The sequence below is a fragment of the Nanorana parkeri genome, unplaced genomic scaffold, assembly GCF_000935625.1.
Source record: "Nanorana parkeri isolate BGI_ZX_2015 unplaced genomic scaffold, ASM93562v1 scaffold1070, whole genome shotgun sequence".
Classification (NCBI taxonomy): Eukaryota; Metazoa; Chordata; class Amphibia; order Anura; family Dicroglossidae; genus Nanorana; species Nanorana parkeri.
The window spans coordinates 261,637-273,911 of record NW_017307338.1 but is presented as its reverse complement, the minus strand read 5'-3'; the positions used below and the strand labels follow the sequence as shown (position 1 = coordinate 273,911).

At 38.6% G+C, this 12,275-nt stretch overlaps 1 protein-coding gene across 2 annotated transcripts in view; it reads left to right on the top strand.

Annotated features, from left to right (window-relative positions):
• GRIK4 (glutamate ionotropic receptor kainate type subunit 4) overlaps window positions 1-11,843 on the top strand; it is a 102,934-nt gene extending 91,091 nt beyond the window's left edge. For both annotated transcript variants that reach the window (XM_018567595.1, XM_018567594.1), the window contains exons 13-20: window positions 1,350-1,463; window positions 1,839-1,948; window positions 3,527-3,700; window positions 5,474-5,639; window positions 7,100-7,325; window positions 8,573-8,701; window positions 9,670-9,788; window positions 10,740-11,843. In XM_018567595.1, the coding sequence (XP_018423097.1) occupies window positions 1,350-1,463; window positions 1,839-1,948; window positions 3,527-3,700; window positions 5,474-5,639; window positions 7,100-7,325; window positions 8,573-8,701; window positions 9,670-9,788; window positions 10,740-11,102 (1,401 nt within the window). In that variant the 3' untranslated portion in view covers window positions 11,103-11,843. The remainder of the gene's footprint in view (window positions 1-1,349; window positions 1,464-1,838; window positions 1,949-3,526; window positions 3,701-5,473; window positions 5,640-7,099; window positions 7,326-8,572; window positions 8,702-9,669; window positions 9,789-10,739) is intronic.
• The last annotated feature ends 432 nt before the right edge of the window (window positions 11,844-12,275 follow it).

Here is a 12,275-nt window from a genome sequence, read left to right as displayed (position 1 = left end):
CAGCTTCGGCTTTCAGCACGGCTCAGCCGAGCCGAGCCGATGCATATGCATTCGGTTTGGCCGAGCCGCTCGGCCATGATCGGGAGCTGTACGGGCTATTGTGAATAGCCCGTACAGCACCCCTTCGGTTCTACTGAACCGAAGGGGTCCTGGGGCCGAAGCTAGCCAAAGGATCGGCCGAAGCTACGGCCAGATCCTTCGGCAGCTTCGTGAATAGACCCCTATGTTTTGGCTACAGATACACCTTAACTTACAATTAACTCATTGTTAACCTCTAAGCCCCAATTAACTCCTTTTCATCTTTTTTTTTCTTTTACATTTGCATACAAACTTTATAAAATGTGTTTTTAGGCCTTCACTTGTCCTACAAACATAATTTTTGTGTCATGACAAAAATGGATCAAGTTGCAGAGTGTATTTTGCACTTTATATTTATGGTAACCCTATCTATTATAGGCCATACTGCATAAAAAGTTAATATTTTTCTTTTTTTAAATGGAGTTTGTAGTAAGGGCCCATTGACAGTTATGTGTTGTACAACATGCACTAAAACATGCATTTCTGCAACACACCTACATATGTGGTGCATTGTGGTGCCATTAATTGTGATGGCATTCCAAGGCATTGTACAGTAGAATACAATGTACAATGCACTGCAGCGCACCACAACGCATATACCGTGTGTGTTTTGGTGCAATATTTTGCTGAAGAAAAGGTCATGTATGTTTTGTTATCTCTTGTGGTGTGTTGGTAGGACATTCATAAAAAATGGGCTGCCTTAATGCATCATATGTTACCGTGTGCAATAATACGCTAAAAGGCATAGGCAGTATATGCAAACCTTGCATTGTATGGAAAGGTCCATTTTAACTTCTTTTGGCCCAGTCTAAATAGTGCTTGAAAGATTGTAAGTGGCTCTTACGGGATTTTATATGATTTTTCATTTGTTTTGCAGTAGCTGTAATTGTCAGTGCTGGGCTGATGGGTAGGAAGATAAGACTCTCCCTGGTAGGATATAATTGGTATCCTAGAAGTGCATTTCCATATCACTGTAAGATTCGGAGAGTTAATGCCATTGTGTTGGCCTAAATTGCATACTTTTTACAATAAAAATCCACATAAAAGAGCTGGAAAGCTTTCAGTGTAATAACGCCATCCTGCCATAGGTAATTTGTGCATTGTGAATAATATCTGCTGTTTATATCTTCAGAAGAATAATATTACTTTCTTGCGATGTGAGTCCAAAATGAACAGTTTTTAAGCACATTATGATTTCTGTGCTCATAGTGCTGTGCAGTAATACCTGATAAAAGTGAAATCACCAGTTTCTGTTACATGTACCCCTACAGAAAGCAGATTTAGCCGTTGCTGGTCTGACGATTACAGCAGAAAGAGAAAAGGTTATTGACTTCTCCAAGCCATTTATGACCTTAGGAATCAGCATCCTGTACCGTGTTCACATGGTAGGTTCAGTCGTCTTTTCGCCTACAACATTCAGAATATTTTCATTGAGATTATCTTGTGTTTATTTGTGTGTTTCTGAAAACACAATTCCGGCATTGTTTTACTGAATAATATTTTATATATCTTGTTAGTGGAGGTTAGCATAAGGAGACCTTTTTAAAAACCAAAATGGTTTGATCTAAATTGTTTAATAATATAAATCAATTATAATCTACTGTTATCAATTAACCACTTTACATGACCTATAACTACTTTGGAATATTGATGTTATGGCATTTTGTATTGTTTGACAGCAAAACTGAACTCCTGTATAATTACCGTGTAAAATGTTTTCTTTTCAGAATTGCCAATTAATTAAATGTGTTTCATTGCAGGGTAGAAAGCCAGGCTACTTCTCCTTCCTCGATCCATTCTCACCTGGAGTTTGGCTCTTTATGCTTCTTGGCTACCTAGCTGTCAGTTGTGTTTTATTCTTAGTGGCCAGGTAATGTTTAGAGTTGTTACTTTTCCACTGGCACCCAATATGGTTTATGTCACAGCTGCCTCTATCTGGGTGGTTACAACACCAAGGTGCTAACTACCTTGGCTGTTCCCATCTAAATGGGCTTTTACTATTTTTCTGCAGCTGCTATTCAGACTGCATTTTAATTAATGTTAAGTGCAAAAACAGCAGTTAGTCTTTTCTGTAGTCTAATCATAAATATATAGAAACAGATGGGGGAAACAAGAAAAGGAGAGGACTATAACAAGGAAAAGGGCACATATTAAAAAAAGGCCTCGATTCGATTAATCTGTTTTCCACTGGTCTTTCTAACATTTGTTAGCATGTTTGCAGTTGGGGGAATAGCCAGAGGCATAACTATTTGAGAAGTATTAATAAAGCAAATCAGTTAAGTGCCCCCATGTTTCCCCAACTTCCTTCTTAAAGGCAAACCTACTGCTAAGTTTGTGCCAACCTACTACTTTAGTAGTAGTCTAATATACGTTTTCTACTGAAAACACATTAAATGTTTTACAAGTTATTTTTTAAATGGTATTGTTGTTTTAAGGTATTAAGGCATGCATTGAAACTGCACTAACACCACTGCACTTCTAGACTAGTTTACTTGGTCTGCTGTGGCAGTAGCTAAAGTCATGGCCATCACTCAGAACCATGAACAAAGGATGGAAACAGGTACGAGAATTTGGCTCAAGCATCATTTTTTGCAGTGCGGAGGCGCATTGAGTTCAAAGTGTACATGCCAGACACTCCATCCTCAGTGACATTGAATTTACATTGGGGACATTTTTTATTGACATCGTCCATTGATGTAGATCCACATCAGTCACAATGACCCTCCGTGCCTGTCTATGTTCTCCTGCCACTACTCCTTTCATTAATGACAAATCCTGGGCTGGCTGCTGTATGTCTAGAAACCGGCCGGGATGCTGCATGACTTCATTGATCAAATATGGTCAGTGACAGCACCCAGGAACCCACTGGCTGGTCTGGTTATGAACACCACCTGGCTGATTTGTGGCGGTAGTGCTACCACTGCAAAATGACAGGTTTGCAGCTGGCATTTACTTACAAACATCAGCCAGGGGTTCGGGTGGATGACCTGGCCAAATGTGGCCAGTTTTCTCACCCCTTCACTAAACTGCAGACAGACTGGGATCAGGTTGTTCAGCCCAAACCTGTAGCTTATCCTTAAAAGTCAGTTTAGTTAATCTTCCCACGTAGCTGAAGTCTTTAATTTATTTACTTAGTTACCTTTCTCTGCTTCCTTCCCAGTTACAGAACATTCTTTTTGCAAGCTGATGCCCTCAAATGAAGTACTTTTAATTTATCCACACTGAACTTCATTAGCCATGTAGCTTCCCAATCAGTGCATTCACTGTAGGTAAATCTTCCAAGTGTGTGTGTTTTAAATGACAATGATTGATTCACCACCCATGAATGTTTGGTAAAAGTCACATTTGCTGTTTTATATACAAACCCCTAAGTCTAAATGCTCCACAATAAAAATTATACTACTGTCCAAATATTGTGTACCAGTTTCTTCTTATTTTGCTTGTTTAGGCTAACTCCATATGAATGGTACAGTCCCCATCCTTGTGTTCAAGGACGATGCAATCTTTTAATTAATCAGTACTCTCTTGGAAACAGCCTGTGGTTTCCAGTTGGTGGGTTTATGCAGCAGGGATCTACCATTGCACCAAGAGCTTTGTCTACACGATGCGTCAGTGGAGTTTGGTAAGAAGAGAAACATTCTTCAGCTAATGTTTTAACATTGACTGTCTCAGTGGACTGATATAATTTTTCCCATGATGATAATCTTACAAGTCACAATACAGCTCCATACTGGCCAGCACACCCATTATACGTATGGGGGTACCTCTTTCCCCATACTGCAACACGTCTACCCTGCAGACCCTTTTAAGCAATGACAATAAACAATGTGTACTACAGGTTATGCTCTAATTTATTTTGTTGTCTAGCTGTAACTGACCTATAAATATAGATTAACAGCATACAGCTCAATTACTACTCCATTTACCACTGATGATGCTTAAGTAGGACCAAAGAGGGGGTTTTTCAATGTGCATCAATGTGCTAGTGACCTAATCAAAAGGCACCCAGCAAATGTTTTTTTATTGTGCTTGGTAGCTGTGTACATGTCTAAATCATAGCTATCTGCTTTTTCCTGATGCACTTAATATTTTATCTTTCACTGATAATAGGTGTAGATTTGTGCTTGAAAATCTAAGCTGGGTATAAAGCTAAAGTTTCAGACAGAACACTGAATTCGGTGCCACAAAAGACAGAGGAGCACTCGATGCTCATCTGGGTGTGGAATCTACGCTAGAAAGCTGCTGGAACCTAATGTCGAGTAGAGAGCATTTTCTGGCTCTAAAGTGGCCAATTTCTCAGGATGGTGACTACTGTCATTACACACATCAGGGCATGCTTCAGATCAATCATCTAAAGTGTCCCCGAGCACCATCCTGAAGAAGTGGCCACTTTAGAGCTATGAAACATGTAAAAGGTGTACCATTTTATATGTTCACATAAAAATTCTCATTACTAGACAAGCTGCCTCCACTCCATTTATCACGACTGGGCGCCTCTGCAAACTCCGTTCCTTATTTTCTCTCTCCTCTAAAGCACACACAATGTTTGCAAAATGGACCACACCATCTGAACTTCTGCTAGGGAAATGGAAACCAAATAAATGAATTCTCATTCAGGCTTTAACATGTTTATGTAATTTCAAAAATAAATTCAAAAGTCAATATTTTCTGTAGCTTTCATTAAAGGGACATTAAAGTCTAATTTTATTACATATATCTACTGCTAGCAAGGAGTAGATGTAGAACCCAGCTTCTCAAGCGGCCGTGCAGGAGGATGTGTGTGGGCGCATGTGCAGTCCATATCACCGGAGGGGAGAGCTACAGTGAAAGTCAATCCACGCAGCCGAGAGCGTGCACGTCTGACCGTCTCCGTGGGAAAGGAAGACACAGCAGTCAACGCTGGATCAGAGATGGGCACCAGTGCTGGAGGGACTGCTGAAAACTACGGGAAGGAAAAAGAGAGGCATCACTTGAGGTAAGTCCTCGCTTATCCAAAAGTAGAACATGGCAGGGAGTGGTATATAGCTCACAACACAACTACAGAAGCTTGTAGCTGTTTGTTTAACAGATTGACCCAGGTTTTGAGGCTTCTTGTGTGCTCTACAGAAATTGTGTGCAGATATTTGGAGGTGTCTCCTGTGGCATACTAATGCTGGTTTCATAAATCTATATGGCCCACAGGTACACTTTGAGGTAACAACGAAACACACTACTACCTTAGTACACTTTCTGGACAATCAATTTGCTAGGAAACATATAGTTCTAATTCCTCTAGCTGTGCATATCTACATTTAGCTGTGTACAAAGCAAGTGCCATTTTAATATTGGGCTGTTAACGTTAATGCGGAACAATGTCAAATCATTAAATAATCAAAGATTATGATTTTTTTGACAGGTGGGCATTCACCTTGATAATTATTTCTTCATATACAGCAAATCTTGCTGCCTTTCTTACTGTGCAGAGAATGGATGTACCTATTGAGTCGGTGGATGACTTGGCTGATCAGACTACAATTGAGTATGGGACCATACATGGAGGATCCAGCATGACTTTCTTCCAAGTAATTATCCCTATCATGCCAAAAAGCTATACATTAGATGATAAGAGGTCAGCTACATGTAAGATCATTAATTGCTTGCTTGACCATGGCCTCTTTACACTAATGTGGAACATGTTGATTCAAATTTGAAATGAGCTATTTGCCAGATCTCCACAAGATAGATCTCAACTCTCCTGCTTCATTCTCCCCAGTACAAAATATATATATTTTTTAATTATCTGAAAGAATGACACTCCTTAGGAAAGGTAGCAGAAGGAAGGCAGAGATGGAAATTCAGACATAGAGATGTTCCCACTCAAGTTACCAGGATCTATAAACTTACCATCTTGGTGCACCTAAAGGGAAATGTTAATTTTCCCTTTCTTAATAGGCAAAATATCAGGACATATTTATATCAGACTGCATTTCCTGCAAAACTACATTTTCTGTTTTTATTTTCCCAATCTGTTCATTTCTGGCAAGATATATAGTAATTATGCATTACATTTGCAGAAGCATGTCAACTTTGCTTACTGCATTGACAGTGTCTGCTTTTTTTTTAAATTAATAAATTATGTCATTTTACAAAGGAAATCCAACTGTATACAGCAAAAAAATGACCCTCTACACACACATAATTGCTGATAATTGTTCACAGTAATGGGTTGTAATAGGTAATTCATTAGCAATGATTCTGCTACATGGGCTAGAAAATTGCATTTCGCTGACATTCAAGGACCTTGAAGCTTAAGCCAGTGACACACCACCAAAAACTTCCAAGCAGTTGGTTTGTCAGATGTGGTGTTAAAGGGCTCCAATATTATTTTAATACAAGAACTTCCTCTCTATAGGTTACTTAGAAAAACAAAACAGTAGTCAGATTCAATTTATTCACATGCTCCATGCCCCCAAATGTGTATTTATAGACCCTGCCATGCTAACTTATAAACTATAATTCTGCCTTTGTAAGCCTGATATAGTAGCACAATGGAAAGACATGTACTCCTATGGAAAATGAGCTTCAATTTCACCTTCGGAGATTGTGTGTTATCATTTAAACATAGTGCACAGGTAATGCATACAGGAATCCAAAATATAAATATAAAACATAAACACAGCATGGCTCTTGGATACTACACCATATGCAGCATGGATTCTGCTGCATATGGTTTAGTATTTTCACAACATGTTAGAGCAATTAAACACAGATTTGGCCTGGCTAAATCCAGTCAATTTGCAGTGAAATGTAAATCATCAATGCAAATCAACACAGTATTACTGTTCTTTATGTACAAAAAAGAGAAGATTCAAAAATTAAGTGAAAAATGTACATAGGCTAATTTTAAAATACACAAGCTTATATTGTTATAGTTGTGTAATCATTAGTATTAAAACCATAACATAATAATGTTGAGTTGTTTTGTGTTTATTAGAAATATTAGAATTAATATTATTAGAATGTTATTGTGCTTCTTTATTAGAATTCCCGATACCAAACCTATCAACGGATGTGGAATTACATGCATTCAAAACAGCCCAGTGTGTTTGTTAAGAGCACTGAAGAAGGGATTGCCAGGGTGCTGAACTCAAACTATGCTTTCCTACTGGAGTCCACTATGAATGAGTATTACCGTCAACGCAACTGTAACCTTACTCAGGTTGGAGGACTGCTTGACACAAAGGGCTATGGCATTGGAATGCCTTTAGGTATGTGCAACAGTGGGTTTATGTATATTCCCCAGCTTTCTGAGATTGGAAAGAGGGACCTTTAAGCACAAAATATTTTAGCAAGGCATACAACATTGCCACACATCTCAGACAGAACATGTAGAATCCAAAAGTGCAAAATGACTCATTTAAAATGACACTAAACTTAGGAGTTACACCTTAAAAATGCACCTTAACAAAAATGTAGCTTATTTGTGCATTTCTCAGCTGTAGCTCATAAAATCATCTCTGAATTAGTGCTGACACTGTCCTTCCTTCTGGAGGGTGGCTACTTTTGTTCCAAGTGGTCCCTGTGTGTGCTGAAAAGTAGCCACCTCTCCAAGTGGAAGGACAGTATCAGCACAAATTCAGAGTTGATTTGATAATCTACAGCTGAGTGATCCACAAATAAGATACATTTTTGTTAATAGTTGAGGTACTTGAATACATTTTTAAGGTTTAACTCCTGAGTTTAGTGTCACTTTAACCTGCCCCAGTGATGATCACTTTCAATCTGTTTGTGCTTAGATTGTTGTCTCAGAGCTACAAAATATCTGCACAGGGTGATACTGAGTGTGTAGTCATCACATTCTGATTGCAGTGCTGGAATCTGAGAGTGTAACCATCACAGCAGTCACTGGTTATTAACATGTGATACATACAACTCCTGGAGCCTGCTTAGAGACTACAGGTGGTAGTAAGCAGAGGTTAAATACAGCACTGGCGACCCAGCACAAAAGTATAAAAAAGTGGAGTTTAGTGTCACTTTAAACCTGATGATGTTTTTTTACATCTCTACCTATCATACTTTTTGTACTATCATTTATTTAGATGTTGTATGAAAGATTTACACACTTTAATACTTAAATATTGTACAGATCTACATGTGAGGATAAAAAGGATAGCAGAGGGACTGGAGGATTTGGATCCCAAAGAGGGGCTGTTTCTCCAAAAGAGCAACGGCTGGCAGTCATGGTTTATATACATAGTTCTGTATTATCTTTAAATGGCAGACATTTACAAGAACAGACTCATGCTTGTTTTAACAGATGACATCTCTGGGGGGATTTCCTCTCTCTTGTTTTTTCCAAGACAGGAAGTGAAGGGAAATATCCCCAGCAGGACACAGACAGTGAAAAAATAATTTGATAGGGGGTTTTATCTCTTTGCTACTCTATCTAAAACTAAAATTAAAAAAAGTTTTGGCTTTGCATACAGTTAAAGCCTCATATCTATGTTTACTACAGGCTCTCCTTTCCGAGATGAATTTGATCTAGCAATTTTGCAACTACAAGAAAACAACTGTCTGGAAGACTTAAAGCGAAAATGGTGGGATGGAGGTAAATGTCCAAAAGAAGAAGACCACAGAGCAAAGGGTAACTGTGATTTCAATTTTCACAATTTCCATTTCCTTTTTTTTCTTGATAGCAAATTATGTGTTTTATTTTTGCGAAGTCAAACTTTTCACTTTTGTTAAGCAATGAACGTGAAATGCTTTAATTTAATTCACTCTTTCAGACAAACCAAGCAAACCTCTGCCATTAAGGCATCATTTGTTTTGCTTTAAAAGATAACTATAGCCCCCTTTTCCTCCCTGCACCCATCACCCTTCCTCATAAGAGATATAAGGTAAGAGCTAAGTTATTATAGTGTTTTATAGTCCTACCATTAGAACCAGTGGGGGCCAACTGCCCCCACTCCCTCCTAATGCCATAGATATGCTCCACTACATACCTCAGATGAGTCAGCGACCTCTGCAGCAGAAGCAGCCTACGCCAGGCCACGGTGAACCACACATGAGGGATTTTCTTCATAGAAAGACTCCAAGTAGATAGCTTCTTCACTATGCACTATAGAGAAACAGGCATGTACTGTATACATGGTTTGCTGCAACCCACTGGCTTGCTGAAAAGCACAGGAGTCATCTGCACAGGTGAAGGCCTCAGCTACTGAAAGAGGCTACCAGCTCATTTAGGTTAGGTAGCGGGAAATATCTAAGGGAAGGGGACTGTTGCCCCAACTTGACAAAAAGGTAGAGTTGTACTCCAATTTTTGCTATCTTGCATTGCCTGTATTAACATTAGTCATAAAGTCATAGGATAGCTTGCACATAGTGTTAAAGCTTCCAGTGTAGTGCAGTGTAGCCACCTTACATTTTTAATTATTCTGTTCATCACATAATCAATGCCAGATCATACTGCTATAGTTTTACGTTTACCCCGGTTCACAGAAAATGCAGAAAGATAATGTGCAAACCTAAGAAGCCAGAGCAGAATCACCATACAGTATGTGATGGTTTGTGAAATGTAACCAAAATGTTGGCATACTTTTCTCATTTTGTTAGGTTTGGGCATGGAAAATATCGGAGGCATATTTGTTGTGTTAATCTGTGGTTTAATAGTGGCTAGCTTCATGGCCGTGCTGGAGTTCCTGTGGACGATAAGAAACTCCGAAGACACTCAGGTATGATAATACTGTCTACCCATGCATCTGTTATTCAGAATCTGTTTGTATATACTGTAGTTGAGAGTAAATGCCGTGTGCATTGAGTCACAATATAGAATGAAGGCACCTAGTAACAGAATAATTAGGCATAACAGTTATTTTACTGTATATGCTGTATAAGGCTGTTTGAGTTTGACATTATCTCACTTAATGCTTAAAAGAGAACTAATATCTAACCCTTTTTTGGCTTTAGTCCTCTTTTGGGTCAAAGGAATACATTTACTAATGCACTCCTGTGGCCCAAACTCAGAAAATAGCAGGCTAGTGCTGCCGCTAGTTGCTGACAGCGCATAACCACTCTGCAGCCAGGTAAGAGCCCAACAATTTTGTTAGGATCCATCCAGCTGCCTGATTGACAACTGGCTCTGGCTCTTAAGATGCCTCTCAAGAGCCAGAGCCAGCGGTGTCCTCCCCCTCCCTTGTCTGTTCCTCCAATGAGTGCAGGAGGAACAGAGAGGGGTGGGGGGGAATCCCTGCGGGAAGCCATGACTAACAGTTACCGATCTCTGCAGGGTGAAGACCGTGAGCTGAGCGATTAATGGTTAATGTAGAGATGGCATGTGACAGCTGCAGTGTCACACAATGGCTCAATATATTGGGAAGAGTACTTTTTACTCTCCTAATACTTCTTCTTTAATAAAAAACCCGGCATAGACTGGAAATATTTTTCTAAAGATAAAAGATATTCGTTAAAAAAGCTGAAGCTGTTCATTTTTTCCTGCAGTTTTAATATTTTTTTATTCTGCATTATCAATGTTTTTTGTTCTGCATTACAGCAACATTTTGTGATTGGATTTCAACTTATTTCTAAATATTTGACAAAAAGTATACACAATTCCACCATTTACACTGTATACTGAAAAATAAAGAATTATTTCTAAAAATGTTTTGCTTTCTGTGTTGTTGCAGGTTTCTGTGTGTCACGAAATGATGTCAGAGTTAAGTAGCATTATACTTTGCAAAGACAGTTTTATGCCACGTCGAAGGCGGGCAGGCATTATACGCTCTAGATCAGCTGTTCCGGAGGATAAGAGAGGACGCAATACAAGCATTCTAAGCAATGGTAAACTGTGTGGGGGCAGTGGTCCTGACCCACTGGCACAGAGACTGGCACAAGAAGCAGCTCTAGTTGCCCGTGAATGTACACATATTCGGGTCTGCCCAGAGTGTCGCCGTTTTCAGGGTCTCAGAACGCGCCCACCTGGTGGATCTCCAGCACAAAGTGAAGAAAGTTTGTGGGAAAAGACTACAAATAGCAGTGAGCCCGAGTAAAAGAGCCATGACAGATGATGTAAGGAAAAAAAAAACATCCAGTGCTGTTTTATTTTTGTCTTTTTTTTAAGACCATATAATTATAAAACTATTTTTTTTAAACTAGAATAAAAATCCTGTTATTGGATTACCCATAGTATGAAACAAAATCTCCCACAATGGGTCTACATGTTTCCAGCTGGCATTACAATATTGACATCATAAAAACTAGTATGTTGTTACCCAATTTAGTAGTGGACTGTTGTATTGTTTCCTTGGATTGTGAGGAACATCGTCTTCCTTCAAAGTCTTTCATGCTTTTGAGCATTTATTATTTCAACACCTACAATGTTTGTAGTAATAAAAAGAACATTTTGACAAATATCATGATACAGTCCTGGTAAGAGTAAGGTTGTCCTCCATACATGAACTAGAGACAGTTTTGATGTGTTTCTTGGTTGAGATTCAATGGCTTTTTGTGTGTCTTTGAAGGCTGTGTTATGCCAGAATTCATGTTTTGTATGGAAAAATACATTCCTAATATGAACAATACATCCTGGCCACACAAACCACTCCAAAAATAATGTTCTGACATCTAAACACTCAAGATGGTTATGTAAATATATAGCTTTGCCATAGTGTAACTGAGATGGATACATTTGCAACATCATCATTTATGAAAAGTGACAGTTCTAATGTGCTGCAATGTTTCATGTGCCAACAATACGGTAAAACCAGAGCTCTTGGAATTCTCCCCTTGGACTGATGGAGTGGGGTCATTTTTGGTGTTTTTTTTCTTTATCCATACCATGAACTAAAACTTATGGAATCCACAAATTATGTTTTAGTAAATCTATCCCTTATTGTAAAAAATGTCTTTTTCCAGGAGTCCATATAAAGCTGTATATGAAAGAACTATAAGGATATTTTTTGATGAAAACAACAGTTCTATGCAATTTCTGTAAAATAAAGAGAATCATTCTTAACAGGTGTTTGTGCTTTCTTTAATGTTTACATACTCTCCTTTAACATGTTAAGGAGTTAACTGTCAAACCTTTGTTTAAGGTGTTAGTTGTTGTTTTGAGACTAATAGTAATATGAAAAGTGAAGTAACCAATAGCAATCATTTAAAATATATATTACAAATCTAACTATAGGAAATCAAAATCTCACTGGTTGCTATGGGTTTCTGCC